The sequence below is a fragment of the Drosophila mojavensis genome, unplaced genomic scaffold, assembly GCF_018153725.1.
Source record: "Drosophila mojavensis isolate 15081-1352.22 unplaced genomic scaffold, ASM1815372v1 contig_74, whole genome shotgun sequence".
In the NCBI taxonomy this organism is placed as follows: Eukaryota; Metazoa; Arthropoda; class Insecta; order Diptera; family Drosophilidae; genus Drosophila; species Drosophila mojavensis.
The window spans coordinates 18,270,014-18,296,453 of NW_025318899.1; the positions used below are offsets into that span (position 1 = coordinate 18,270,014).

General features: G+C 37.8%; 1 protein-coding gene across 1 annotated transcript; it reads right to left on the reverse strand.

The window, feature by feature from the left end:
• Positions 1 to 2,751: 2,751 nt before the first annotated feature.
• LOC6582924 (cell death protein hid) lies at positions 2,752 to 22,127 on the reverse strand. Its single transcript, XM_002008570.4, has 4 exons — positions 21,432 to 22,127; positions 6,147 to 6,732; positions 5,744 to 6,029; positions 2,752 to 3,158 (listed from the first exon to the last, which is right to left on the reverse strand). The coding sequence occupies exons 1-4, from the start codon at positions 21,712 to 21,714 to the stop codon at positions 3,078 to 3,080; spliced, it is 1,236 nt and encodes a 411-aa protein (XP_002008606.2). The 5' UTR covers positions 21,715 to 22,127; the 3' UTR covers positions 2,752 to 3,077.
• Between the last annotated feature and the right edge of the window lie 4,313 nt (positions 22,128 to 26,440).

Here is a 26,440-nt window from a genome sequence, read left to right on the forward strand (position 1 = left end):
AACTCACTTGCATAGTACGAGCTGTCAGTTTCTCTCCAAGAACTAACACATACATCGATACGACATATACATATTCATATACCTATAAAAATATATAAAAATATACTTTAGGAGCTCTGTCATATCTCTCACCATAACATCCAGAATTTCCCTTATCAAATGGCTCAGCTAGGAGATAAAGAAAACTCTTTTTTGTTTTAAAAATTTTTATTTGTTGTTTTACATGTATTTTCTTTTGTGCATTTGCATTTATAATTCTTCTTACATATATTTTAATATATATTTATGCGTATTTATTTAATTTACATATATACTTTCGTCTTATGAACATATTCATGAGATCATAGTGATATTTTATATATTTATATATTCTTTTATATATATATATATATATATATATATATATTAAATTACAGCATAAGATAAAATGTACAAGTTGTATAAATGTTGTGTTCCCACACACAGAAAAATACATATTGAAAATATTTTAAGGGGGAGCTTAACTCTATTTATAATTGGGAGTTTTGAATCGAATGCGTAAGTGTTACGATGGCAGCTCTCAATGCGAACTCCCGTTGCTGGCAGCTCCATCCTACACTGTTTAACACACAATTCAACTGTTTTGGCACCAACGATCTATACAAAAAATGGCATTTCGATTTTTGCGATATATACAAATTACAAATTACGAGTTACGAATTTACGAATTACTTAATTTTAGGTCGGAAGTACGTCGCATGGAATAGAAAATAAACAAAAAATTTGTCGCTATGTGATTCATTTGATATATATTTTGTTTCTTGCTTGTTCTTTCTGCCTTGCTTCAGTTTATGGCAACCAAAAATCTTGATGACTTCTGGGCGCGCGGCCACAAAACTTTACCGAGATCAATGTGAAAACTAATTAGAATGAATCGGCGCCAACTTCTGCCACTCCCAAGGCAAAGAGCAATGCAAATTGCTCCTTCGCTGCGGTCGGTGACAGAATATTTGCGTTGAGTTCATTTTAGAAAAATTTACAAAAATTTTCATTGAGTTTTTTGTTGTTTTGTTTTTTTTTTTTTTTTGGGTTGGGGGCTTGGAATAGTTGTATACAAATTAAATGTAAGTATGTATAATAATAAAAAAAAAAAAAAAATACGTAAGAAAAAAAAACATGAATATTAAACAAAATTTTCTCTACTTTTGCTGCTTGCTGCGTTTACATTAACTAGTGTATCTTCTCTCTCTCTCTCTCTTTCTCTAACTCTTTACGTCCCTTTCTTTGCCTTTGCCGTCTGCGAAATGATTTTATCTTAAAGCTAACAAAAAATATTGCGCTACTTACAGGCATTTAACATATGATAAACAAATACATTTACTTAGATTCGATGTACATTTTTTCCCATATTTTTTAAGTTTTTGATTTTTTTTTTTTTTTTTTTTTTTTTTTTTTTTTTTTTTTTTTTTTTTTTGCATTTAACTTTAGACATAAAAACTTAGTGTTAAGAAATATGTAAACTAAAACGCTTGGCGATCTTAACCCTAGACTTTTACAATAATATTTTCTCAATGCAAGTAAAAAATTGCTGATGTAAATGATAAAAAAATCCATGAGATCAATGCGATTTTTGGGAATAGTTTTTTTTCTTTTTCTTTTCATATGTTAATTTTCTAATATATTTTTATTTTGTTTTCATTTCGGTATTTTTGTTTTCCACTGTTCGATTAGCATTGAAACGTCAAGAAATTTAGGCAAAACTGAAATTGAAATTTACCAAAAGTTACCAAAAATACAGAAAGGGGACATAAATATAAATTTGATTTGCTGCATGTGTGTGTATGTGTGTGTGTTTGACTTTTGACTTTGGCTAGCTGTGGAGATCAATTGAGTGTTCTATAAATTTCCAGTTTTTAGAGATCATTCAACGCTTGGCTTTGAGTGTGTTAACCAAAGATAAACCTGAAAATGTTTCGTCCACCCTTTCCCGTTGCTTTTGGTAAATTTCAATTGTTGCGCAAATTTCTTGTACAATGTGTGCTTAAAACTAGATTGTGAGACCAATTTGAAGAATGAACAAAATGTAATCCACTTGAAAAATCAAAGCTTACTGACTAACAAATTTAACTAAAAACATCTGCATATGCATATATGTATGTATGTATAATAAACCATAGACAAAAATCATCACAAAAATGGCATTATATCAACTATATACAAAAAACATTTTCTTTCTCTTTTTTTTTTTTTGTTTTTCTGTGGGATTTTTTCTCTCGGATTTTTGATAACAATTAAAGCTAAATATGTTCAATTAAAATTTTAACTATTTTAAAGCAATTGCTACAAATATTAAAGATATTTTGATATTGTTAAACATATTTATAAATTTTCTTGTAATTGAAATTACAAAGTGAAGACATTGAAAACTTTGTTGTTTGACAAACAATTGAAAGTAAACAAAAAAATATATAATTAAAATATTGAAAATATAAATGGAAGCAGGATTTTGTTTTCATTTTCATTATTTGTTGTTTTTTTTTCCATTAAATATTCGTAAGATATTACGAAATGCAAAGCTAAATGCAAGATATTCGATTGCTGGAAGACCGGCCTATAAAATGTATCTCAAAAAGTATCTCAAAAATGGCAGTTTGTAGTTGATTTGTTTTATAGTAAAAAGTGTACAAAAATATGCTCGAGCTTAAATTTCAATTTGTGTTTCTCTTTTTTCTCTATATCCAAAAATATGCATTTAATATTTTAGCAAAAATATTTATGAATATAATTTGATTTGTTTTACTCTTTTAGTCTTCTTTTCTTTTTTTTGCCAGTCTACAATTTGCAATTGAGCAGTTTGAATTAGTATTAGTGTTTAAGAGAGAGAAATATGAATATGAATATGTGTATACAAATACATTTATATATTGTTCTTGTGTCCCGTCAACCGCCTTAACTTTATACACATTCTATATATGTATATATGCATGTGTGTGTGCGTTCGCTGATTTCAATATAGATTAAACTGCTGTTGCTTTAAGTATATATATATTTAGATATATAGATTATTAGAGATGCTTGTTGTTGTTGTTGCTGTTGCTTCATCGCGCTGCATACAAGCCCCAGCCCATGGCGAGCACAAAGACGGTGACAACTGTTGGCCAAGTGAAGCTCTGTTGTTCCTAAAATAGAGAGAAGCAATGGAAAGAGCATAATTAAATAATTGTTAAGAAATATATAAATAATAGTTGAGTAATACATATATCTATATACCATAAAAGTCAGTTAAACAATTGCCCTCTGGGGTCATATAAATATGCTTTGCTCCTCAAAACAAAGTCACGTGCCCTCTGCTAGTTTGACCACACACACACACACACACAGACCAAGCTGCGGCCCATTCGTAAATCAAACCAAAAACCAAGAGACCGGAACCCATGTCAGTGACCCATATATACATATGTATGTGTATGTGTGTGTATCTTTATGGACATGGTCAATGGCTGGTCAATAGCTAACATAATTATTTAGTCCATTCAATTGCACTCGACGCTGCGGCTATCATTTCACAATTTCGTTTATCGCATTCAATGGATATACCATAATAATAATAATTTATGCCACTTATTTGTGGTACATTCACGGTTGAATGGGCATTGTGGCATGTGCATGCGCATGTGTGTGTGTGTGTGTGGCACGTGTAAATGATGACTGCACAATATTTATTATGCAAATTAGAAAGTTTCTACTTTTTGGGCACATTTTAATAGAATTTGTGCATTTGTTAAATGAGTTGAAAAGGCGCTGTTTGGCGCATCTGTTTGCATTTTTTTGACAACTCGTCTCGTATTTAGACCTAATTGGTTGGCTTTTGCTGCACTTGTAACTTTCATTTTTATAAATACGTATTTATAATATCTAACAAATATTAAAGTCCATGCTGCTCATATGCATAGCTAATGCACTTTGTAATGTAATTGCTATAATGAGCAATGACAGCTCACGGTAGAATAATTCCATTTGCATTCAGTAATTTATTTTCTAAAATGAATATTTTATATTGGTAGAATATTATTATTTTAAATTAAATCTATTTTTTATTTATTTATTTTCTTTATTTTTTATTTCTTTTTTTTAATATGATTATATCATATTGCTAGTATATTATCATTAGAGAATATTTCTTTCTTAATTTATTAATTTTTTTATTAATATGATTGTATCATATTGTTAGAATATTCTCATGGTAGAATATTTCTAATTTTATTTATAATGTAATCTATTTTTTAATATGATTAAATTATATGGATAGAATATTATTATAGTAGATTAATTATATTTTTATTTATTTTTCTAATATGAATATTTCATATTGGTAGAATAATTTTAAAATAGATTATTTTTAATTTTATTATTTTTTTATTTTTATTTTTATTTATTTATTTATTTATTTTTTTTATGATTACATTTATTGTACTGAATTTATTTTAGAATTAAAAAAAAAAAATTCTATCAAATTAATTTGATTATATTTCCCATACTAATTTGAATAACCTGTCGATATACCTTTGATTGCATATATTATAATAGTCTATGCAGTCTAAGAGCTCTTCCATATGAGAGAACACACAATCTTTATCATCCACTTTTTAAATGTATCCACACGAGTATATATACCAAATTTCAGCCCTCTAGAGAGACGAAGACTGACTGACTGACCAAAACGAATATACTCTTCAATGGCTTCCTGAACAAGTATAGAAACCTTTGCACAAATATTGACATACATACGCTCAATGCAAGCCAAGCAAACGCCGATAGATACTAACTGCTGTATTGTGCTCAATTCAGATTATAAATATTCTCACGATCTCATTAAAGCTCATTTCCGATAAGGCGAATCGCCGCAGTTCGCACAGCTTCCCCACCAAGTGGGTTCGCAAAAGTGTTACGATAAGCGCAATGCAAATAAATTACACGCAACAACAACAAACGAGAGAGCAAGTGAGAGAGAGAGAGAGAGGGGGAATGGTATCAAGTGGGCAGCTAGAGCTCCAGCTATGACTGTGTGCCTCGAGTCTCTGTGTCATGCGTTTCAATTTCTTGAAGGTTGCATTTCTTTTAATTGCGCAGGCAAAAAATAAAAAAATAAAAAAGTGCGCCAACTTGAACACAATGAAGTACTCATAGAGAGACATGTGTCTATAAATATATATAAAAAATATAATATATATGTGTATGTATATTATATATGCAGCCTGACAGCTGACAAAGGCTGATTCTTTGACTGACTAAACTAGTCGCGGGAGCGAGTGAGCGAGCGAGCGAGGGGGGGCAACAACACTTGCTTCGATTAACATAAAGTCACCGTGATAGGGGGCGAGGGGAGTTCACTTAGCTGGGAGGGGCCGGAGAGGCGCAGCTGTCTCCAGAGCAGAAGCAACCGCAACGCCGGCAGCGCTGCGCAATTAATTTTTATCACACTTTTAGCATGTGCAAAGTTTTTCCTATGCCACATTTGAAATATGCACAACTCGAACTGCAACAGCAACTGCAACTGCAAGTGGAACTCCAATTGGAACGCGCCAATTGGAACTGGAACTGCTCGCCTCCTTCTGGCAATTTGTCATTGGCTGCGCCTATTTTTAGGCTACTTGGGCTTTTGAGTAATGCCAGCACGTGTCATCTGGAGCCGTGCCAGCATCTGCTGCTCAAGTTAATGAACTATGCCAGTGCCTATGCCTAGCATAGGGATTCCTGCACTCACCTTCTCCTTGTCCGGCTGCTGGCTATAGTTGCTCTCATTGGCGCTGCTGTTGCTACTGCTGTTGCTGTTGCTGCTGCCGTTGCTGCTGCTGCTGCATGGATTCGCATTGTTGTTGCCCGAGCTCGAGTTGGTCTTCTTCTTGCGCGGCGGTATGCGTCCACAGAACTCCTGGAGACGCTCGCGTCCGGCCGTAAAATTGTCATAGCGATCGTCAAACTCGTCCCAGCTGGTCTCATGATCGCTCTGATACTCGCGCTCATCCTCGCCCGTCGAGGTCAGCCGTTTGCTATAGAGAGAGGGAGGGAGAGCGGGATTAATATTAATATATTCACTTGCTTCACTTGCTTCACTTGCTTCTCCTCTCAGCTCTACAGCAATTGAAATTTAGCTGTGCTCTACTCACCGTCTGGCCGCATCCGATTGGCTGCGCTGCAGACGCATCTTGGGTCCGCCTGGCGCCAGGGGTGTCGATGCCATGATTGGGCCATGGACGCCGTAGCGGCCGAAGGGCACAGCCGTTGCCCCAGTCGCGCCCGTCGACGTGGAGGCATTCGCCGTGTTCGGCGTGGGTGGCGGCGTATAGGTGGCGTAGTAGGCGCCAGCCGGCAGCGGGTGGCCGTAGGAGGCGGCTGGATGGTGCTGCAGCATGTGCGAGACCTGCGGATAGCTGTGGCTGTAGTGCACCGGTGGCGCCGACTGCGGCGTCGGCTGCGGTTGCTGTGGCATTGGCTGCGGCGTTGTCGGCGCCGGATACGGCTGCCGGAAGAAGCTCAGCTCCTCCCCGCCCGCAAAGCTCAAGTTGGTGTGCGGTGTGCGAGGCGCTTGCTGCTGCTGCTGGTGTTGTTGTTGGTGGTGCTGTTGGTGGTGCTGCGGCGGTGGTGGCACGTATACGCCATGGGCAAAGAATATATCGCCGCCCGTATAGCTGGGCGACTGGGCCATTGAGCAGGAGGGGCTCGGCGGCGGCGGATACTGAAAGATGTGCGGGGCTGTCGAAGAGAAAGAGAATGAAATCGAATATAAATACAATTGCCATTATGATCAGCCCAGCAGCAATAAACATAATAATAATACGTTAATACTAAATAAACAAAGGTGGACGACGCACAGTGGGACCTGTGCTAGCAAAACCTGGACAAAAAATTCAAGTAACTATGAAATCGGCCAAGTGGACTATGGAATCTGCTAGACTATTTATCAGAGGGTCAGAGTCCAAATGAAATACATGAGAGTAAATAAATGGTAAATATGAGCCATAAATGTTTAGATTATTCTGAAAGTTATATAGATATAAATAATGAGAAGATCGGGCATAAAAAAATTCTCCTTAAAATGTATTATTATATACATTTTATATTATAATATTGTTTGTAATTTATTCTACGATTTTTTATATTATTATTCACGAATTATAATTATAAAATTTATTTCAAATACCAAATCCATATTCCAGTTAAAATTGTAAAATATTTTGCGCGGTTGAAAAGATATTATTTTTAAGTTCTTATTTTTACCATGCAAAATAATCAAACTGGCCCACTGTGCGACGCGCGCTGTCATTGTCCCCGGCGGCGACGACAATTTAAGGAAGTGTCTAAGGTCGGCCTGGGCCTGTGCCTGGGCTTTTAGCGCCGCATAAAAGCAATTTTAATTGCATCAAGTTCCACTCGCCGTATGCCAATCATAAAGCCCGATCATAAAACCCGACAAGTAGTAGCCCACCTTGCCAGCGGCGTCTTCGTATCTTTATTATCCTCACTGTAGGATAAGCCAGCTGCAGCAGCATCAGCATTTATGTATGCTAAGTATCTGTAAGTACTTGTCGTACGATATTTATATATATATATGTATATATATATATACTATATATGTAGACATCTATATTGCTTATCTACATCTCGTATTTTTTGTGCTGTTTCATGCAAATTGAGCAAAGGCTTTCAGCGCCGATCGCTTGAAATGCGCATAAATTTGCCGTTTAGTTGTCTCAGCTGTGGCAATATTTTCATATGATTTCCTAATGTTTATTTACTTAAAAAGCAATTGAATCGCAACATATGATTGATTGTAATGCAAAATTTATACAAATCACTGGACAATCGCCGTCGGTCAACTGACCGAAACACGATAATGTCTCAAGCAGCTAATTGCCCCTAGGGCCAGGCCAGGCCAGGCCAGGCCGATCAGGCCAACTAGCCAGAGTCTGGCTGTGGCTCTGGCTCAGTCAGCTTGTAGATAGATAGATACACGGCTAGCGGCATGCTCAAATAATGTCATTCAACGTCAACCTGCAGGCCACTAATTTGCAATTGACCCAATAGCCTTGAACTCGAAACGCGAAACGCTTAGAGCGAAAAGCGAGCCGAGTCGAGTCGAGTCGAGTGCCACCGCAGCCTCAGAGCCTCACAGCTGTTGCAGCAGCAGCAGCAGCGGCAGCAGAAATCTGCGCTTAATTGCAGCGGCACTCCTTGCTCCATGCTCATGCGCGCATTTGTATCTTACAGATACTTTATGCCATTTGAAACTAGTTTGACTTAGCTAGCAGGCAGTCAGGCACTCAGGCACTCAGGCAGTCATTCGACCAGCTGCCTGAAGCTCCATTGCGGCTCACGTGCGCCGTCGCATTTAACCTTGAAAATCTGCCCGTCCACAACAACGTCAGCCAGTCAGGCATCATTACGGCTTCGCATTTGTATCTTTCGTATTGGCATTGCCTAGCTATAGCTCTAGCTCTAGCTCTAGCTATAGCTCTAGCTGCTGTTGGCCAGCTTATATAACCAGCATTAGCCCATGCTGGTGCCTTTATGATGAGACGCGTTGAAAATGTTACTACTAATTGCAAATTGTGTGGAAAATTATTTGCCAAGTGTTAAAATTGCATTTGCATATGAGTATGTGGGCAACATAGTATCTTTCTATCCATGAGTGTATGTGTGTGTGTGTGTGCTGTTAGGTGTGGAGCAGGCTTCGACTGTGATATCGTTTAACTGGGACTTAGGCATGACTATGACGAAAATGCATCCAAGTCAAATATATGTTCAAGTTCTCAATAGAGTTATCGATAAACTATTTATGTATTCGATTAAAATCTATAGGATAATCAAAATATAATCTTGTAGCTATTGGCATTATATATAAATGAATATGAATCAATTTTCTTTGCATATATCACAGCTTGCTAAACTACTTACATAGAATCTACTATGCAAGTCCAATTTTAACCGATAAATATGAAATATATTATTCCAGCAATTAATCAGATTTAATAAAATTAAATTTTGTCCATTAAGCTCATCAATAGATATGTCTGAATTCATATATGATAATTATCATTATTCATGTCAAAACAATCATTAATAAAGCAGGAATATGGGGCTATAAAAAAAATGAGAACATTTCTTGGCACTTGATAAATATGTTGAGACTTTACGAAATACTATTTATAAATACTGATAAATATGTTATCGATAATTATTTATTTATTTTTACAATTATGTAAGCTAGCTCTAATTCTAATGCATTTCTCTGCTCTTTTAGCCGATTCTCACAGTACTTTTCTTTAGTGTCACCTCTAGATGTTTTGCGTTTTAGGACGTTTATGGCACCTTTGCAATTTTCTATTTTTATGATCGCATCTCGATGCGGGCTCTGCTGCAACTTGCAGTTGACTTCGCAGTCTGAGTGCCCATTGTTGTTGGTGACGAAACGTGACCGATTGTTAGCAATTTTTCTGCATTTGTTAAGACAAACTATTTTTTATGGCAAATGTTTAATTGAATTGCGATTATTGCGGCTCGCATTTGTCGCCTCAGTAAAAAAAAAATACAGCAACAGCTATAATTATGTGTGTAATTTACTTGAATTTTTCATTATGCAATGCTGCCATGCAATTTTTAAGGTTGCACCAGCTGACAAACATCAATCAGAGGAACAACAACAATAGCTGAAGTTAAGCTGAGCAGAACGTTTGGCCAAAGCTCAAGAATAATTTAAGCGCTGCTTGAGGAAAAATCCGAGCGGAAAAACGTGAAAAATGTTAAGCATATATATATATATTTATTATAAGTATCTATATTTGTGTATGTGTGTATGTGCGTGTTACGCTTTACTTGCCACAAGAGAACAAAACGTTTGGCATTTCATATGCTCTAACCTGTGGAGCTTATACGCTTTTATAATCAATCAGAGTTGTTATTGAACATGTTAAAATAGTTGAGTCAATCAACATACATTACAAATGTTTGAAAAATACTGAGAAAATACTAAAAAAATACTACAAATACTGAAAAATACTAGAACACTAGTTCTAGTATTTAGTATCTAGTAGCAAAATTATTGAAAATTCTGCAATATATATAAAAGGCATTTAAGAAAGAATAAACAACTGTACAAACTTCGAAATTTGTATAAGAATAAATGTTAAAAGAGTTGAGTAAATCAACATAAATTGCAAATATTTGAAAAATACTAAAAATACCGAAAAATACTAAAATATTGCACTATTGTGAAAATACTGCGGAATACTGAAAAGGCATTTTAGAAAGAATAAGCAAGTATACAAACTTTGAATTTTGTATAAGAATTAATATTAAAATGGTTGAGTAAACCAACATACATTGCACATACTAGGTATTTGAAAAATTATAAGAAATACTAAATACTAAAAATACTAAAATACAGCACAATTGTGAAAATACTGCATAATACTTAAAAGGAAAGAATAAGCAAATATACAAACTTCGAAATTTGTATAAGAATAAGAATTTGCATTGTATAGTTGAGTAAATCAACATAAATTGCAAATATCTGAAAAATACTGAAAAAATACTGAAAATACTGAAAAAATACTAAAAATACTGAAAAATACTGAAATTGTGAAAATATATTAGAAGATTCAAAGTCTATCAAAATTTCTATACTATTTATTTATTTATAAAACATATTAGCTATGCATAATAATAACATGCATAAATTCTATAATTCTATAAAGTGTATTTAAAGTCCGCCTAGACCCATCTAAGTCTGTGCTCTATAGCTCGTTTTGCAGTTCTTGATTTTTTTCTGCAGTTGATTACATGTCAGGCCCCACCGAGTCGAGTCCGTACGTCAGAACGTCAGAGTCGAGACCGCTGCAGCAACAGCAGCAGCAGCAGCAGCATATGCTGCTCATGATGGCCTTGAAGTGTTTGCAAAAAATAACTACAACAACTACTAAAGCAACAACAACAAGAACATTAACAACTAAATGCGAGTCTGAATATCAGGCAACAACTGCGTCGCAGCGCAGAAATCGAAATTGAAACAAGTTTCGATGACTGTTGCGGGCGTCAAGGCGGCAGGGGGAATTCCCCACCAACTAGCCAAGTTGGCCACTGGGCCTGAAAGCCCAGATCTTGCCGTTTGCTAAGCAGCTCTTTGCCACTTTCATAAGCCAAATGCTAGTTAACAGTTGTTGCTATGACTTTATTATGGTTTACTTAGACTGAGAATCATTTCTACATTTCATTTAGGAAAAGAAAACTTTGATGACTGCGATCAGCAAGAGCAGCTCAGAATTGACAGCACAAAGGGCATGAGTGTGACTGATTTTAATTGGATTTCAAGATTTACCAAAAAAAAAAAAAAAACAATAATAATAATATAAAATAAATAAATGAATACCAAAAATAAATGAAATTCCCATAAAATTTCACAAATTTTTGACACTACAAAATGTGTTGCTGCCTCAACTCAAATGTGGATCACAGACTGTTGTTTCACACCTGACACCTACACAGGCACAAAAACACACACACACACATATATAACCTGACTACATCAAGTTTATTTGTAATTCGTTCTTTTAAGGCGATTTGCTGTCTGTCACGAGGCGACAATCTATAAAACATGTTGAGTCCGTTCGTGCGTCCGTTCGTCTCCCCTTAATTAGTCGAGGCTGCCAACTGAGGCGACTGATTCAGGGCCAAGCTGTTAACGGTACAATTTGTAATGGCAAAACCCAAATTCGTCTGCCGCACACAAATGACTAATTGACAGCAGGAAGTGAACCCCAAAGAGAAATCGCAGTCAACAAACTTATTAGCCAAAGTTGTCAACCAGATTCTTAGACGATTTTGGTAATAAAAAAAACAACATTTATCATAACAGTTCAGACGGGAATAGCGCGAAAAAAAAAATGAAGTCAAATGGAATGCCAAACAGCAGCAGGTGTCGCTTGATCGATCGATCGATCGATCGGATCTGTCGATCGATTGCCATATCCAATTGTTAATTACCAATTTTGGTAGCTTTAATTAGCCATTTGTGTAATGTGCTTTACCGTTATGTGTTGTCAAGAGAATTTTGTACAAATTTGGCAGCTGCTATATGTATATGCGGAAATCACTTGAAGGAGTTTCGAAATGAAAGCGCAAGTCTGACTCAATGCGAACAGGAGAAAGTTCTGGGCAAAAGATCATTTCTGTACAATTAGAAGGTAAAAGTTGAATCAGAGAGATATGTATATAGTAAATATTTGTGGCGTAACTTTTTGAGTGATGTGATGAAATTTAAGTGAAAGTTCTGGATAAAAAATTTGGAATTTATAGAAGGTTGAAAATAACAAAATAGTAGTGCACTGGATGATCATATAAGAATAAATACTGTTTCTAATATTTATATTTAAATTGCTGCTAAAGTTATCGATAACACATAGGTATTGGAATCTTCTATAAGATTTGCCATTTAATGAAATGTACTTGAAAATTCTCAACATAAAATGTAAATATCTTATATTAATAAAAAAGTATTGCTGCATATACTACAAATTGACCGACCAGTGATATATTATTTCAAATAGCTATACCTCATGAACTTTCAGAGTTGTTGATAACACATAGCTGATAAAATTATCTATAAGAATTTCCATTTCATGAAATTTAATTAAAAGTTCTGAATCTCAAATTCGATGAGTTAAATTCATTATTTTAATGTAGTATTACTGGCTGACCCAACAAGAGTCATACTATTTCTAGTAACTATATTTCAAAAAATTCTATTCAAGTTCTCGATAAAGCAGAGTTACTAAAATCATCTACAATAGCTTTGCCATTGTTTTTTTAAATTTTAATCAAGAGCTGCTAAAAAAAAGTTTAGCTTTTTTTTTTGTATTATTTTCATCAAGTTTAACACCTAATGGAGCTTCATAATTATATATCTAATGAATTAAGAACGCTCAGTGACGAGGTCAGTTACAGCAGCTACACATGTGCATATATAGACGGAATCGTGTATCTAATGAGGCTGATGAGGCATCTTTTTGTTTGCCACTCAAGCTTCAAGCGCAGCTGACCAAGCGTGCGAAAAGCCACAAAAAAAAAAAAAAAAAAGCTAAAGCAACAGCATAAAAAATGTTGATGAAAAACTAAACTATTTTTTCAGTTTGCAATTTGTTTTTTTTTTTTTTTTTTTGCAAGGTTAAAGACGCAGTTGTTGGCTGTGCGTGCCGTGAGACGCGTGCCCCATGAGGCAAGTCAACTGGCAACGAATCGAACTCACTTTTGATTTTGCTGTGGACCACTTTGCACGCAAGCAATTATCATTGCCCGGCTTAGCTTTGATTTAATTGCTGCATTAGGAGCAGCATTTATGCAACATTTGTTCACTTTGCCTATGGAATGCCCTTTGTTTTCCCATTGGAATGAGGCTGTTTTGCCGAGGGACAACCAGAAGTGGAACTCAAATCGAATTCCATGAAATGCTGCGAAACACGCATTTGTTTCGTCTTGAATGGAATTGGAAATGGAAATCAGACAAATAACTGTAAATGGCTCAAATGCTTATCACGACACGAAGACAAAGCCGTGTAGGTGTAGGCAGCATATAGACTGATCTATACCCTGTAACAAGCAATTGAGCTGCTTCATTGCCTCAATGACTACTTAGATTTCATTCATATACCCTGTAAGAGCATACCTCACCCTTCAGCACATTCACTCTTACGCACTAGTTGCCTCTCTACTCTCTAGCTCCTCAATTTACCCAGGGTATGGCTATAAAAAGCACTAGCCAAAGCGCCGCGTTTTGCCTGCAGCAGCAAACTGCATGCTCGATATTTTATAAACGACAGACAAATGCAATTTTTCAATTTCTCGAGCCATGCGACGACACAGCTTAAAGGGCCATAAAATACTGCCAAAGCCAAAGCCAAAGACGACAACACACACACACACGCACACACACAATCTCAATCTGTTGTGAAAAGCTGACGCAGAAAAGTGCTGGCAAACGTCTTTGCATAGTTATTTGGCCAAAACCTTAGACCAGTTGGCGCAGCTAGCGTAAGCGGCATGCCCCAAGGCGAGGCAGCTCAAACGAAGCGATATAAAATATATTGAGCATGTGTTTGCTTCCCTTTCTTCACATGTTTCGATTTCTTTTTTTTTCACAACAAATAAATTTTTAAAGTGCTGCGAGCACTGCTGAGCGCAGCTTAAAAAACACTTGCTAAAATCTAAACTAAAATACAATAAATAAATAAACAAAAACTTGACTTCTATACGAAAATAAATAAAACTATAGCAAATAATAAAATATAAAATGGAATAAAGCTAAAAACTATACGAAAAGTGGGGACTAAAATCCTAGCCAGTTAACATATGAAAATATAGATAGATATAAATTTAACTAATATACATTCTGTTATATAAAAATGTTATATTGAAATTTAGAATTATTTCAAATAAGTTTCTTTTTATAATAAGTTTCTTTTTAAATAAATTTATTATTATAAAAACATATTTTTTTAAATTTAGATATATAATTTTCTTGAACAAAATCAACTTTAAAATCTTTTTTTTTTTTTTTACATAAAAAAATAAAGATAAAGACTTTTTTTTTTATGAAAACAATATTTTTGATTAAGTTAAATTATTTAAGTCATCTTTCTATACAAAAATTTTTTATTTAAATTTAGATTTATTTAAAATATAATTTTTTGTATTTTTAATTAGTTAAAAAAATTTATTTAATTTTTTTTTTTAAGTTAAATAAATTTGTTTAATTTTTTTATTGAATTCTAAATTATATGCATATTAAAAACATAATATTTTTCTAAATCAAAATCAGAAAAATATTAAAAATAAGTACTACAAAAATCAATTTTTTTTAATGCCAAAGTCCAAGTTTTTTATAGCCTAAAAACTTAAAAAAATTTACAAATAAATAAATAAACATATATATATTTTAAATCTCGAAGGTATTGAATAAATAAATGGCCAAAGTCTTCAAGAAAATTCTCTGTCTAAGTAAACTCAGTTATCTAAGGTGACCATTTATCTACTATTTCAGTGAATGCCCAGTTTTATGCATTTTGATTATAAATCACAATTATAATTTGTATAATTCAGTTTGCAATTGCTTTTCAGCAGAGCCCCAAACTCTACAAAATTCAAGCCATATCAATTGCTGCTGTTCGCTGAGCTGATTCATGGGGGCTCCGGCTGATTGTTTATACATACGTAATATGAGAGAGTCGTGGGGCACAAGTTTATGTTGTTGCTGTTGTTGTTGTAGCTGTAGTTGTTGGCCCAGCTATCGACTTCTTCAATAAACAATCAAATGCGATTAGTAAATGTGCAAACAAAATGCGAACAACAATTAACGGCGCACATGAAACCCAAGTAGGCAGCAGGGGAGGTTGAGGGAGCGCAGTGTGAGGGGAGGAGGTGGATAGGGGTAGGGAGGGCAACCCTTTGGACACGTTAGCGTCGAGTGGACAGACAGACGCAGCCGTAAGCGGATGACGCAGCGAAGACAGCGTGTCTGCTGCTGCTGCTGCTTGTTGTTGTTGTTGTTGCTCTTCATTTGCAATTTCGTTTCATTTATTAATATTTTTTATTATTATTGCTGCTGCTGCTGCTGCTGCTGGTGGCACATAAAACGTGCATTTTGCCGTTTTGCGGCTACAGTTTTTTTTTTCGCATTTTTAATTATTTTAATTGCGTTTCATCTGATCGAATGCTGCTCAGCATTTTTTTTTTTTTTTGCTGTAAAATTCATTTATTGTTTAATTGTAAACGTTTTTGTTGTTGTTGTTATTTGCGTTGTTAATTGCAGCTGATAGCTGGCAGCAGGCAGCCCCCTCTCAGCCTCAACATTTTTATTAATGAGCATACATAGTATATATACTAAGTGTAGTTAGTTACAGCAAATCACACTATAAATAGCTGCGATTAAAAACTGTTTGATAAGCTTTAGCTCAGTCAAATCAAAACTCTCCACGGGGAGTTTGACTTAAAGTTCTGCCCGCCACGCCCACCTAGTGCCCGCCTCGTGCCCGCCAACTCAACTGTGTTGCCAATTATAACAAGTAGCTGCTGTCTGTTGGCATATCCTGTTCTTAGTTTGCTTCCTTTTGATGCATATCCTTTTTCACTTTGCCTTGAGCGCATCCCAGGCGCATTTCTTTTGTCTGACGCTCAAGCGCTGCAGCGCTTCAGCGCCTCGCTGTCTAGGCTCAATTTCATAACAAAAACTTGAGCACGTTTCACACACAGATATACACATATATATATACTCTCTATGTATAGCTTTATAGAGTCGCGCCACTGTTCAGCTCAGTGCAAACAATTTAGCACGGCCTCAGACGTGTGAGACTTAATCAAAAGCCAACTAGACACCGAACCAGACCGCCCAGACCGCCCAGACAGCCACTTGGCTACCTAGTACAACTTACTACTTAACTGTAGCGCCTATAGCTCTCTGCCTCATCGCCAGCTAGTGTCAAGTTTATGCGCCCGTGCACCTATCTAACTCGGGCTCCAGTCAATTTCCAGCTTTCCCGCCTTACTTATTAAGCAAAGTGCCTGGCGGGCATTTAAACTTGAAATGTGAAAAGTTCATTGCGCTGAATGGGTGTGAATAATAAACAAAAAACGCAGCCCAGCTGCCTTAAGCATACATAGTTGGGCGAAAAATAATGTAGAATAGAACGATTCAGCAATGCCCTAACCGATATTATTTGAGGGCTATGCAAGAAGAAGAAGAAAAGTCTTAAGCCTCTAGCTGCCAGAAGGAGCGAAGAGGGAAATTAGGATAAATCATTCTCTTTTGATATATAGTTAAATTTTGTTATCTGATTTATTTGATATATTTCTAATATATATTAAGGTATTAATTTGCTGATTTCTAATTCAATATATGTAAATTAAATATATTTAAATTATATTATATTTACGCAAATCGAGTATTCAAAATGAAATATTTTTTATATACAAAGAAAAAATTGCTACAAAAGTTCAGCCAGTTCATGTTTCATGGCTGCTGTTATAGGGTATTAACTGTGTCTGCTAGTCGCCCGAAAAGCCAGCTCGAATGTGCCACACAGCTGTGCCACAGGCAGCATTAAACTCGAGCATAAACAATATTTTTCTTATGCGCTGCACGGCAGCTGCATTGATCGATTTTTCTTCGTTTTTTTGGTCATCAAAATGTTTATGAGGCAACAGAGATGGGGCACAAGATGCTGCTGCTGTTGCTGCTGCTTGTGGCACCGCAGGCAACATCCGTTGCAATCCACAAATTGAATGAAGCAATTAATGAAAGCAACTGCCGCAGCGACAAGCGGCAACATTTGAGATTTGCATAAAACAGCGGCAAATAAATTCACGGTCAATGTAAAACAAAATCACGAACAACAACAACAACAACAACAACAGCAGCAACAGCAGCAACAACAGCCGCAATGACAACAGCAACAACAGTCAAGAAAACAATGCACAAAGCCAGGGCTAAAAGAGACATAGATATAGACATATATATATATATATATATATATATATATGTAAGTGTGTGTGTGTGTGTGTGTGTGTATACGCCTGCCTGGCAACAGAGCTGAGTAAATTTGCATTTGTGCAGCCGCAAAGTGGAAAAAGCAAATGTAAATGCAGATGCGGCTGCCGCATGCTGCCGGCTGCTGCTGCTATTACGACTCCTGCTGCTGCCTATGCTGCTGCTGCTGACTGCTGCTGCTGACTGCTGCTGCTGCCTATGCTGCTGCTGCCATTATTGCTCCTGCTGCTGCTACTGTTGCTGCTGCCTATGCTGCTTCTGCTGCTATTTTCGCTCCTGCTGCTGACTATGCTGCTGCAGCTACTGACTTCTGCTGCTGCTATTTTTGCTCCTGCTGGTGCTCCTACTGCTGCTGCTGCTATTACTGTCACTGCTATTGCTGCTAGCTTTTGCTGCTCCTGCTTCTGCTAGCTTCTACTGCTATTACTGCTCCTGCTTCTGCTAGCTTCTACTGCTGCTGCTAGCTTTCGCTGCTCCTGCTGCTGCTGCTGCAGAAGTTAACAAGTCGCTGTGTAGGCTGTACAAAATGAGTGAGCCCGAGTCCTGGCAATGAGTTAATAAGCAGCATCACTCTCTGCTAGCTATTTGCCAACCAGCTCCCACTGCCCCTCTCCCTTACTCCCTATCCTACTCTCTTTCTCTCTCTCTGGCTGTGCGCACAATCGCGTCAGCTGTTGCCAGGTCAGCAACAGCGAAGCAGGAAGCAGGAAAAATTGCCAACGTCAAAAGGTCGCCATGTTTGCCGCCATTTTTGTTCATCGCACGATTTCCGCCAGCGAAGTTGCTGAGCAAAACAAAATGGTCGAAAATGTCAAGAGCGACAGCGCTGCCAGCGTCGACAGCAGCAGTGGCAGCGGCAGCGAAACAACGCCTAGCAGCAACAGCTGTTGGCAACAGCGCCAAAAGCAACTGTCGAATGATGCGAATGGCCAGGCCAAAAGAGAGCAGCCAAAACGGCGTCGCTTTTAGCCTGATTGTTGTTGCTGTCGTTGTTGAGGGGGGGAGGGTTTTGACGGTTGGGGCTTGGGGCACCGCACTGTCATTGCACCTTTTGTTAGGCTCGTTTTAGGGGTGGGTTTTTTTGGAGCCGCATAAGCAACTTAGGCGCGCAGCACAAAAGGCGCCAAGCCAAGCGGGTTGGGGCTTGGGGGCTGCGTCAGCTATACATGTATATGTATATGTGTGTGTATGTATATATTCATGTATAAATATTTGAGGCTTTGGGGTTGGTAGTTGACGCCGCTGATGACTAAGCGCTGCTCCTGCTCCAACTCCAACTCCTGCTCTCTTGCTGCTGCTGCTGCTGCTGCTGCTGTTGCCACGCTGAAGATGATGTGGCAACAACAACAACGAAAAAAGGGTTTGTCATCTAGCCCTCTATAGGGTTAGCTCGAGTGAAGTATTCTTCGCTAGTTCAAATGTGTTACTATTAGATAAATTATGCGACTCGAGTGCTAACAAGGGGCCAGAGCCGAGGCTCAACTCAACTAGCTTGGCTTAGTTTGAAATACCATTTAATAACAGCTTAAGAGCTTAGCGCGCAGTTGCAACACACACCGCCTCCTGCTGGGGCAATTAGCCAAACGAGCGGCAGCTGCCAACGCGTAGATTGCTTTTTAGCCAATGCTACAATAAATCGCAGATACTAAACCAAATATCTGTACATGATTCATGCCATGGCAGGGCGCGCTCTCAGCCTTAGCATAAATAATAATCAGGAGGAGAACGTTCACGTCACACAGAGCTGACGCTGCTGACAGTTGCAAAAAAAATTTAAGCAACAAAATATAGAAAAAATACCGAAAAAAAAAACAATATACAATATACAATGCCAAAAGCAACAACAAAGTTGAGTATGCTCAATGTCCAGAGTCGACCGCAGCTGACAGCCGACGACAAGGGGGCTGGGGCTGCGCATTATGCAATAGCAGCGCGTGCGAGCGAGACGGCGCACAATAGGCCAGCTTTGACCGCAGCCAAAGGCTAAGCGAACAACAACAACAACAACAACCGTTAGCTCACAACTGCTTTGTAAATAGCCGAAAACTCCTGCCGCCGCCCCGTGGCCCGCCTCTGCCCCTGCTTAGCCTAAGGTCAAATGGCGTTTAATAATATTTTTTGTTTTTTTTTTTTTTTTTTTTTTGTTCTCTTAGGCCAAGAAACGTGCACACAAGAGATACGTATCTAACAGATACACAATTCGAATAAGACATTCGACTGCAATCGAGTGCAGTTCTATTTCGATTTTTGCCTTTTTGGCGCGTGCCAATTAAACGTGCAGCAGCAGCAGCAGCAGCAGTCGGAGCAGGAGCCGAACACGGAGCAGAAGGTGGGCGTGTGCTGCTTGCTGCTGCTGCTGCTGCTGCTGCTGCTGCTGCTGCTGCTGCTGCTGCTGCTGCTGCTGGTGGCTGTTAAAACACAGCATGAGGCATGAAAATTTGTGGCTTACATTTCGTTAAATTGGCAATTGAATTGACTTATCGCAGCCAGCTCGGCCGTAATCAGAGGCGCGCCATTAACCAGGCTAGCTGACCATAAATTGCAATTGAATCATATGGCTATATGTATGCATATGTAGAGAGAGATAGAGCGAAAAAAAAGGGAGAGAGAATGTGAGTGACAGATCGTATTGTCATTTTGTGTTTGATTAAGGAACTTCTGGTTATTAAATAGTAAAAAAGTAAAATAGACCAGTTAATAACTGTTCCTCCCTTTATCTGTGTGAGTGAGAAAGAGTAGAGGTCTTTGCGATCTAGTCTTATATTTATTTATAGTGGACTACTTATACTTAAAATGGTACAGCACATATACAAAGATCGATAGTTGCTAAAAAACTTAGATTATAGAAAAAAATATTGTTTATGAGGAAACAAATAACGTGCTCTCTTATCGCTCTCTATATAAAGTGACTAATTCTTCATATAGTTCTATTAACAATTCTTCCTTTAAGCTTTCCATAAATATTACTCTTTGCCCTTCAGTAATTATTTAAAATGTTTTTATATATTGCAATGTTAAAAATTTTCAGAAGAAAATTATTGGAAGATACATAATGTACATATTTTTTTTACTACGAAATATATGACATAATATACTTATATATACGCATGTATAAGTTAAATGAGAAATAAATAAATAAAAATATATTATGTATTGTATGTATATATATTATGTATATTGTATTCAAAAATATATTATATATCTTCATATGATTTTCTTTCTTTTATAAAGCACAAATCGTTTTTATCTTTATGTAAATATTTATTCTTCTATGTAAAGAAATATGTCCTGAAAGTAATTTATTATATATTCTTAAAATATATAACGAAATATTATAAGCACGTATTTCATTATACGGAAAATAAGACATTACGCGTAATTTCAGGAAAGATAAATCATTTTTCTGATTTTAAAATATATTTTCATTCCATGCTTTACTGGGAGGAAATTGCTATTCATACTCGACTCTAGATTTTATAGTAGAGAACTGAATATATATTAGATATTTATAATATTCATATCAAATATATTTTTAATATCTAATATCTAGTATTAGTTATTTATGTAATGCAAACCATAGCACAATATATATATAGACAATTTTCCACTTTTCCCCCTCCGCCTATTTTCATCTCGCTGCCCCTTTCAGTGGCTTTACCGCTGACCAACCCCAAGCGAAACAAGTGCCAAACAAAAGTTCGGTTAGACAATGAGTGAGACAACCTTGAAACTTACACAATTAGAGAGCTGGGGAAAGACAAAAACTGACCCATTTAGAACTAGAACTGGGTTTTCTATGACTAGCAGGGGATTAGCCCACCCCCTCTCTCTCCCTTACATAGATCTATTGTAGACTCACCCGTGGCATTGGCACTGTTGATGTAGTGTCGCTGATGCTGCTGATACCATTCGCAGAGGGCGATTAGAACCTGGTCCGTGGGCAGCGGCGACTGCATCGGCGTCTGCGTGGCCGAGCTGGTTGTGTTGGGTGACTGGGAGGCGATGCTGCTGGCGCCATCTGAGGCGCCCGACGACGAGGAGGCGCCCGATGATGTCGATGCGCCCGACGAATTCGAGGTGCCCGACGAGCTCGAGGCAATGTCATCTCTCTCCTCCACCGGCAGATGAAAGGGCACAGCCATGCTGACTATGTATGTCTGCGTGTGTGTGTGTGAGTGTGGGTGCACGTATGTGTGTGTTTGTGTGTGTGTGTGGATATTCGTTGATTTTTGTTTTCTGATTTTTGGTTGGTTGAATTCGATTTTTGTTGTGCAGTGTTTCGGTTTTTTGGGACTTTGTTGTCCTGCTCTGACTCGATTACGCTTTCGTATTGTTCTTCTCTTGCTCTCTCTTTCTCTCTGTCGTGCACTCAATTAATTTTGTATTTCTTGTGCAATATTTTAAACATTAGGAATTGCAGCATTTTCTTGCATTAGTTTTCAAACTCGATAAATGTTTTGCAGCACATAAGCACTCAAAGTATTTGATTTTGTTTTTTATTGTTGTTTTTCTATTCATTCGTATGATCTTTAGTTAATATTTGTTTTTATTAAATTTTTTACACTGTTCGTAGTTGCAGTTTATTTTAATTTTGATTATAATTTTTTTTTTTTTTAATTTTAGTTTATTTAAATTTTGCTATCGATTTTTTTTGCATTTTTCATAAAGCTCGCGCAACTTATTTAAAAACACAAACAATTCGGAAAATTCAGAAATTCTCAAGGCGTGTGCGTGGAAATGACACACGAAGCACTTAAAACGTGTCGCTAACTCAAACTGCGATTGGATTTCCACTTGGCTTGGGTTGAGGAGGAAACACGTCTAACTTCGCTTCGCGGCTGAACTGAACTGAACTGCGCTGTGCGGCGCAATGTGAGGCAGAATATCTGCAAGATACGCGCGTTTAAAAAACGACTCAAATTAAGAGAGGGAGAGCGAGAGCCGCTGTCGCTGTCGCCGTTGCCGTCGCGGTCGCTGCTGTCACTGCCTCTGCCTCTGCCTCTGCCACACTTCAAGAGTGCAGTCGGCCAGCAGCGTAGGCTTATGGACATGCATGCCGCCGCCGCCACCGCCTCTGCTGTTGCTGCAGGTAGTAGTGAGCTGTAGTTGTGGCTATGGGGACACAGCGGGGCATCCAGAGTCAGCGCTGGCGTCGACGCCAACGCCAGCCACAGCGTCAGCGTCACACACAATGCAAAGAGCGAAGTAAAAAATAAAGCAAAATAAAAAGAGCGACTGAGCGAGCGAGCGAGTAGGCGGCCTGTCTGTGTCTGCTTGAGCGTGCTCACATGTGTGTGTGTGTGTGATGGTGCGAGAGCGTATACTTGTATGCGTGAGAGTGCCTGTGCGAGGCAGCACAAAGATCTTGTTGAGCAGGTAACTCAGCAACAACAAACAGCGCTGCAGCAGAGCAACGAACGTCGAAGCAAAACAAAAAGTGCGATTACGTTTGCTTTGCTGTTGCTGCTGCTGCTGCTGCTGTTGTTCTTGTTCTTGTTGTGGAGCAAAAGAAAAGGAAAAGAGCGAGAGTAGAAGCTATGCTCTATGAAATAAATCAGGTTGAAGCGACTCGGCTCACACATATCCTATACAAAAATTTGATTTGTTAAATGTGGGAATATTTTATTTCATAGATATTACTAACTTAATTATTATTTTGATTAGACTGAGTGTACACGGGTTTTCCATAGCGGAAACAATAGGGCATTGCGCATACCCTGTCTATATATGCAGATACAGGGTATATGTAGCTTCTCAGCCAGTGAGAGCGATAAGCTGAGTTTACGCGCCAAAAAACGTAGCAGATATTTATGCTGAGTTGTACAACTGACCACAAAAGAGTAGTAGAAAGTTACGAAAAGGTAGTAAATGGTTTATTGAAATGCTTTAGGCAGTTGCATAATATTTAAATGCTTCAAATATGTTAATAATATTATATTTCAATTGAAATCTTAAATGAAAATGTGTTTAAGTTTAATTTAAACAATGTTTAAATGCATGAAAATAATTTCACCATATCCTCATATGATGTGCGCAACATTGGAAACCTGTTTCATTGAGTCCACCTTCCCGTAAACAGGCTCTCATATTATGCTATATCATTCGCTCCTTCGACATTTCCATGGCACTTATTTTGCGCGCGCAAAGTTTCAGAGTATAGAAGAGTACAAAAACCCTTTTTAAGTTCTTCATAATAATTATCGTGTGATTATACTCAAGTTCCATTTTTAAGAGTATAATATATTATTTGAAATTAAATGTACGTCATTAGCTATTTTTTTATTCAATTGAATATAACTCTAGTTGTACCTAAAGCTTATAAGTTGAATGTCATTGACCTATTTCTGCGGCAAAGTATTAGTTTAGAACAACGAACTAATATTAGAAGAAGAATAATTAATAATAATTCATTAACTAATAAAAATAGGTCAATGACATTCAACATACATATTTATTCCAAACATACATACATACATGTATGTATGTAGGTACATACATATGTATTCATTCATATGTATGCATGTTTTATATCGCAATACAGTCTAATGCTATTCAATAATAACCAACGAAATGCTAGAGCAGCAAAAAGGTAGTAGATAAAAAAGTAGTAAATGAACTCAGCATTATCGTATGATTCCAATTTACTACTCCAAGTTGACGAAAACGTAAATAAAGCCGCAATGTTCGTTAAAGATAAGGCGCACTAATACTAAGCCACACACACACACATACGTACGAGCATAACGCATGGCGTGATGCAAGGATTGCCCAAGATGATGAAATTCAAAAAAAAAAGGGAAAAAAAAAACATGAACATGAATGCGCATGCAACAAGCGAAGAGGCTCAAAGAGGACTCGCAGAGAGCAGAGGCGGGGCAGCAGCGCACTGCAAGAAAAAGGGGGCTCGATTTATGATTTATTCTCTGGCTCGCCTTTTGCCTTAGTTTGATTTGATTTTTTCCATTTTTTTTTTGCTGCTCTCTTTTGGTTTCTTTCTTTTTTTGTTTTTTTGCTGGTTTTATCACAAAGCTTTTTCATTAGGGATTCCAATTACTTGAGGACGGTGCTGCTTGCCGGCAGGAGCTGCATTGCACACATAGAGATATGAGTGTGTGTGTGTGCGTGTGTGTGTATGTGTGTGTATTAGACGAAGCCAGTTGCAGCTGCCGCCTGTTGATTTCTTTTGTTTTTGCTTTTCTGCAATGAAACTGATTAAGCGTAATGTGAGAGAGCCAATGCAAGTTGGCAATGCTTTTATGATTCACATTTCATACATATGTACATATGCATGTATGTATATGTATGTATGAATGTTTGCATGTCCATATTATTATCACAGTTTCCACCTTAACAAAAAGAAAGCAATAAAATCGAAAACAAATGCCATAAATGTTTAAGGAAAACAAATTGAAATCACTTTTCAAAACACCAAAAATTAAGCCAAATAATAATAAAAAAAATATATATAAAAATATAAAAAAAAAAGAGAGAAACAAATAAAACCTATATGTAAACGAAGTATACAAATTAAAAGACTTCCCCGTTGACATTTCTGGGTCAGCGACCCAAAGAGTTAAACGAGCCAGCAGCAAAGCAAGTGGAGGGAGCGAGAGAGAGATAGAGGGAGTGGGAGAGGGAGGGCAGAGCAGTAAGTGGAGTAGTGTCCAGTGCCCAACCCAAGTTGTAGCGGCTGTTGTTGTTTTTATTGAATATGATTATGTGGCACGCTGCAAAAGCGAGCGTAAATTATTTATTACACAATTTCGCAGCAGCAACAGCTACAGCAACAACAGCAACAGCAACAATAACGGCAACAACTACAACAACAATGAAAACAAATAAATTTTTGCATTTGGCAGCCGCCACGCAAAATGTGACGAAAACGCCGCCGCCCGCTTCAATAAAAATAAATAATAATTCATATTTACTATAAGTAGCAGCAGCAGCAGCAGCAACAACAACAACAACCAATTAGGCGTTGCCGCAGCAGTAGCTAAACAACTGTAAATTGTGCGCCTGCGCAGCCAGCGCAGCAGCAGCCGCAGCAGCAGCGCAAATGGAGAACAAAACGCAGCTGAGCAAAAGGAACGACAAAGTGTATAACGGGGTATCGGGGGGTAGCGAGGCCTGGACTATGACAGGCAGTGCAAGCTGAGCTGAGTCTGTTCGACACAAATTACCGTTAAATTAAGCGCTGGCCCGTCTGTGAAGCAGCTTCGCTCGTAGGCGAGAAAGAGAGGGAGAGAGCAGTGGGAGAGCAGCGAGTGCGAGCAGATTAAGCTGCTTAAATGTGTGTAAGTCAGATAATGTTTATGTATGTATGTAAGTTGTGCATGCACTGAGCTACAAGTAGCTAAGCCCGATTTGTTATCGATAAAGTGTTATCGGGGGGGAGGCGCAACTCTTTACGCTGCCCAAGCTTACATAAATACAAATATTATTATTTCTCGTTTTCAATAACACTTTCTATGGCCTCCCTACGAGGCAGTTTATCCCCCATCTTGATGACCTGCTCTTGATAAGAGGCAGAGCAGAGGCAGCAGCAGCAGTTGCCCTCGCCCTAGCCAATTGCAACAACAACAACAGCAGCAACAAAACTCAAATGAAGCGAATGGCAAGAGCTGCGCCTGGGCTCAGCCTAGGGCAAAGGGGCCAAGGGCTAAGGGCCAGGGCAGCTAGCATTGCAGATGCTGCCAGCAGCAGCAGCAGCACGCGACCACAGCGTCACATGTGCCGCAATCTTGTGCAGCCCGGCCCCCAATGCTCCACACAGCGGCAGCCAGCAGCAGCAGCCGCAGCAGCTGCGAAAACGCCAAGAACATTGACTTTGTGGAAAGCGCAAAAGAAGTCTGAAGTAAAAACAACAAA

What these genes read in the sequence shown, in the direction of transcription:
- LOC6582924 (XM_002008570.4), bottom strand. Translation starts at nt 21,714, where the DNA reads ATGGCTGTGCCCTTTCATCTGCCGGTGGAGGAGAGAGATGACATTGCC. An exon ending in CAATCGGATGCGGCCAGACG is followed by an intron (nt 6,030 to 6,146) that starts GTGAGTAGAGCA and finishes CTCTCTCTATAG; the next exon opens with CAAACGGCTGACCTCGACGG. An exon ending in AGCAGCCGGACAAGGAGAAG is followed by an intron (nt 3,159 to 5,743) that starts GTGAGTGCAGGA and finishes TCTCTATTTTAG; the next exon opens with GAACAACAGAGCTTCACTTG.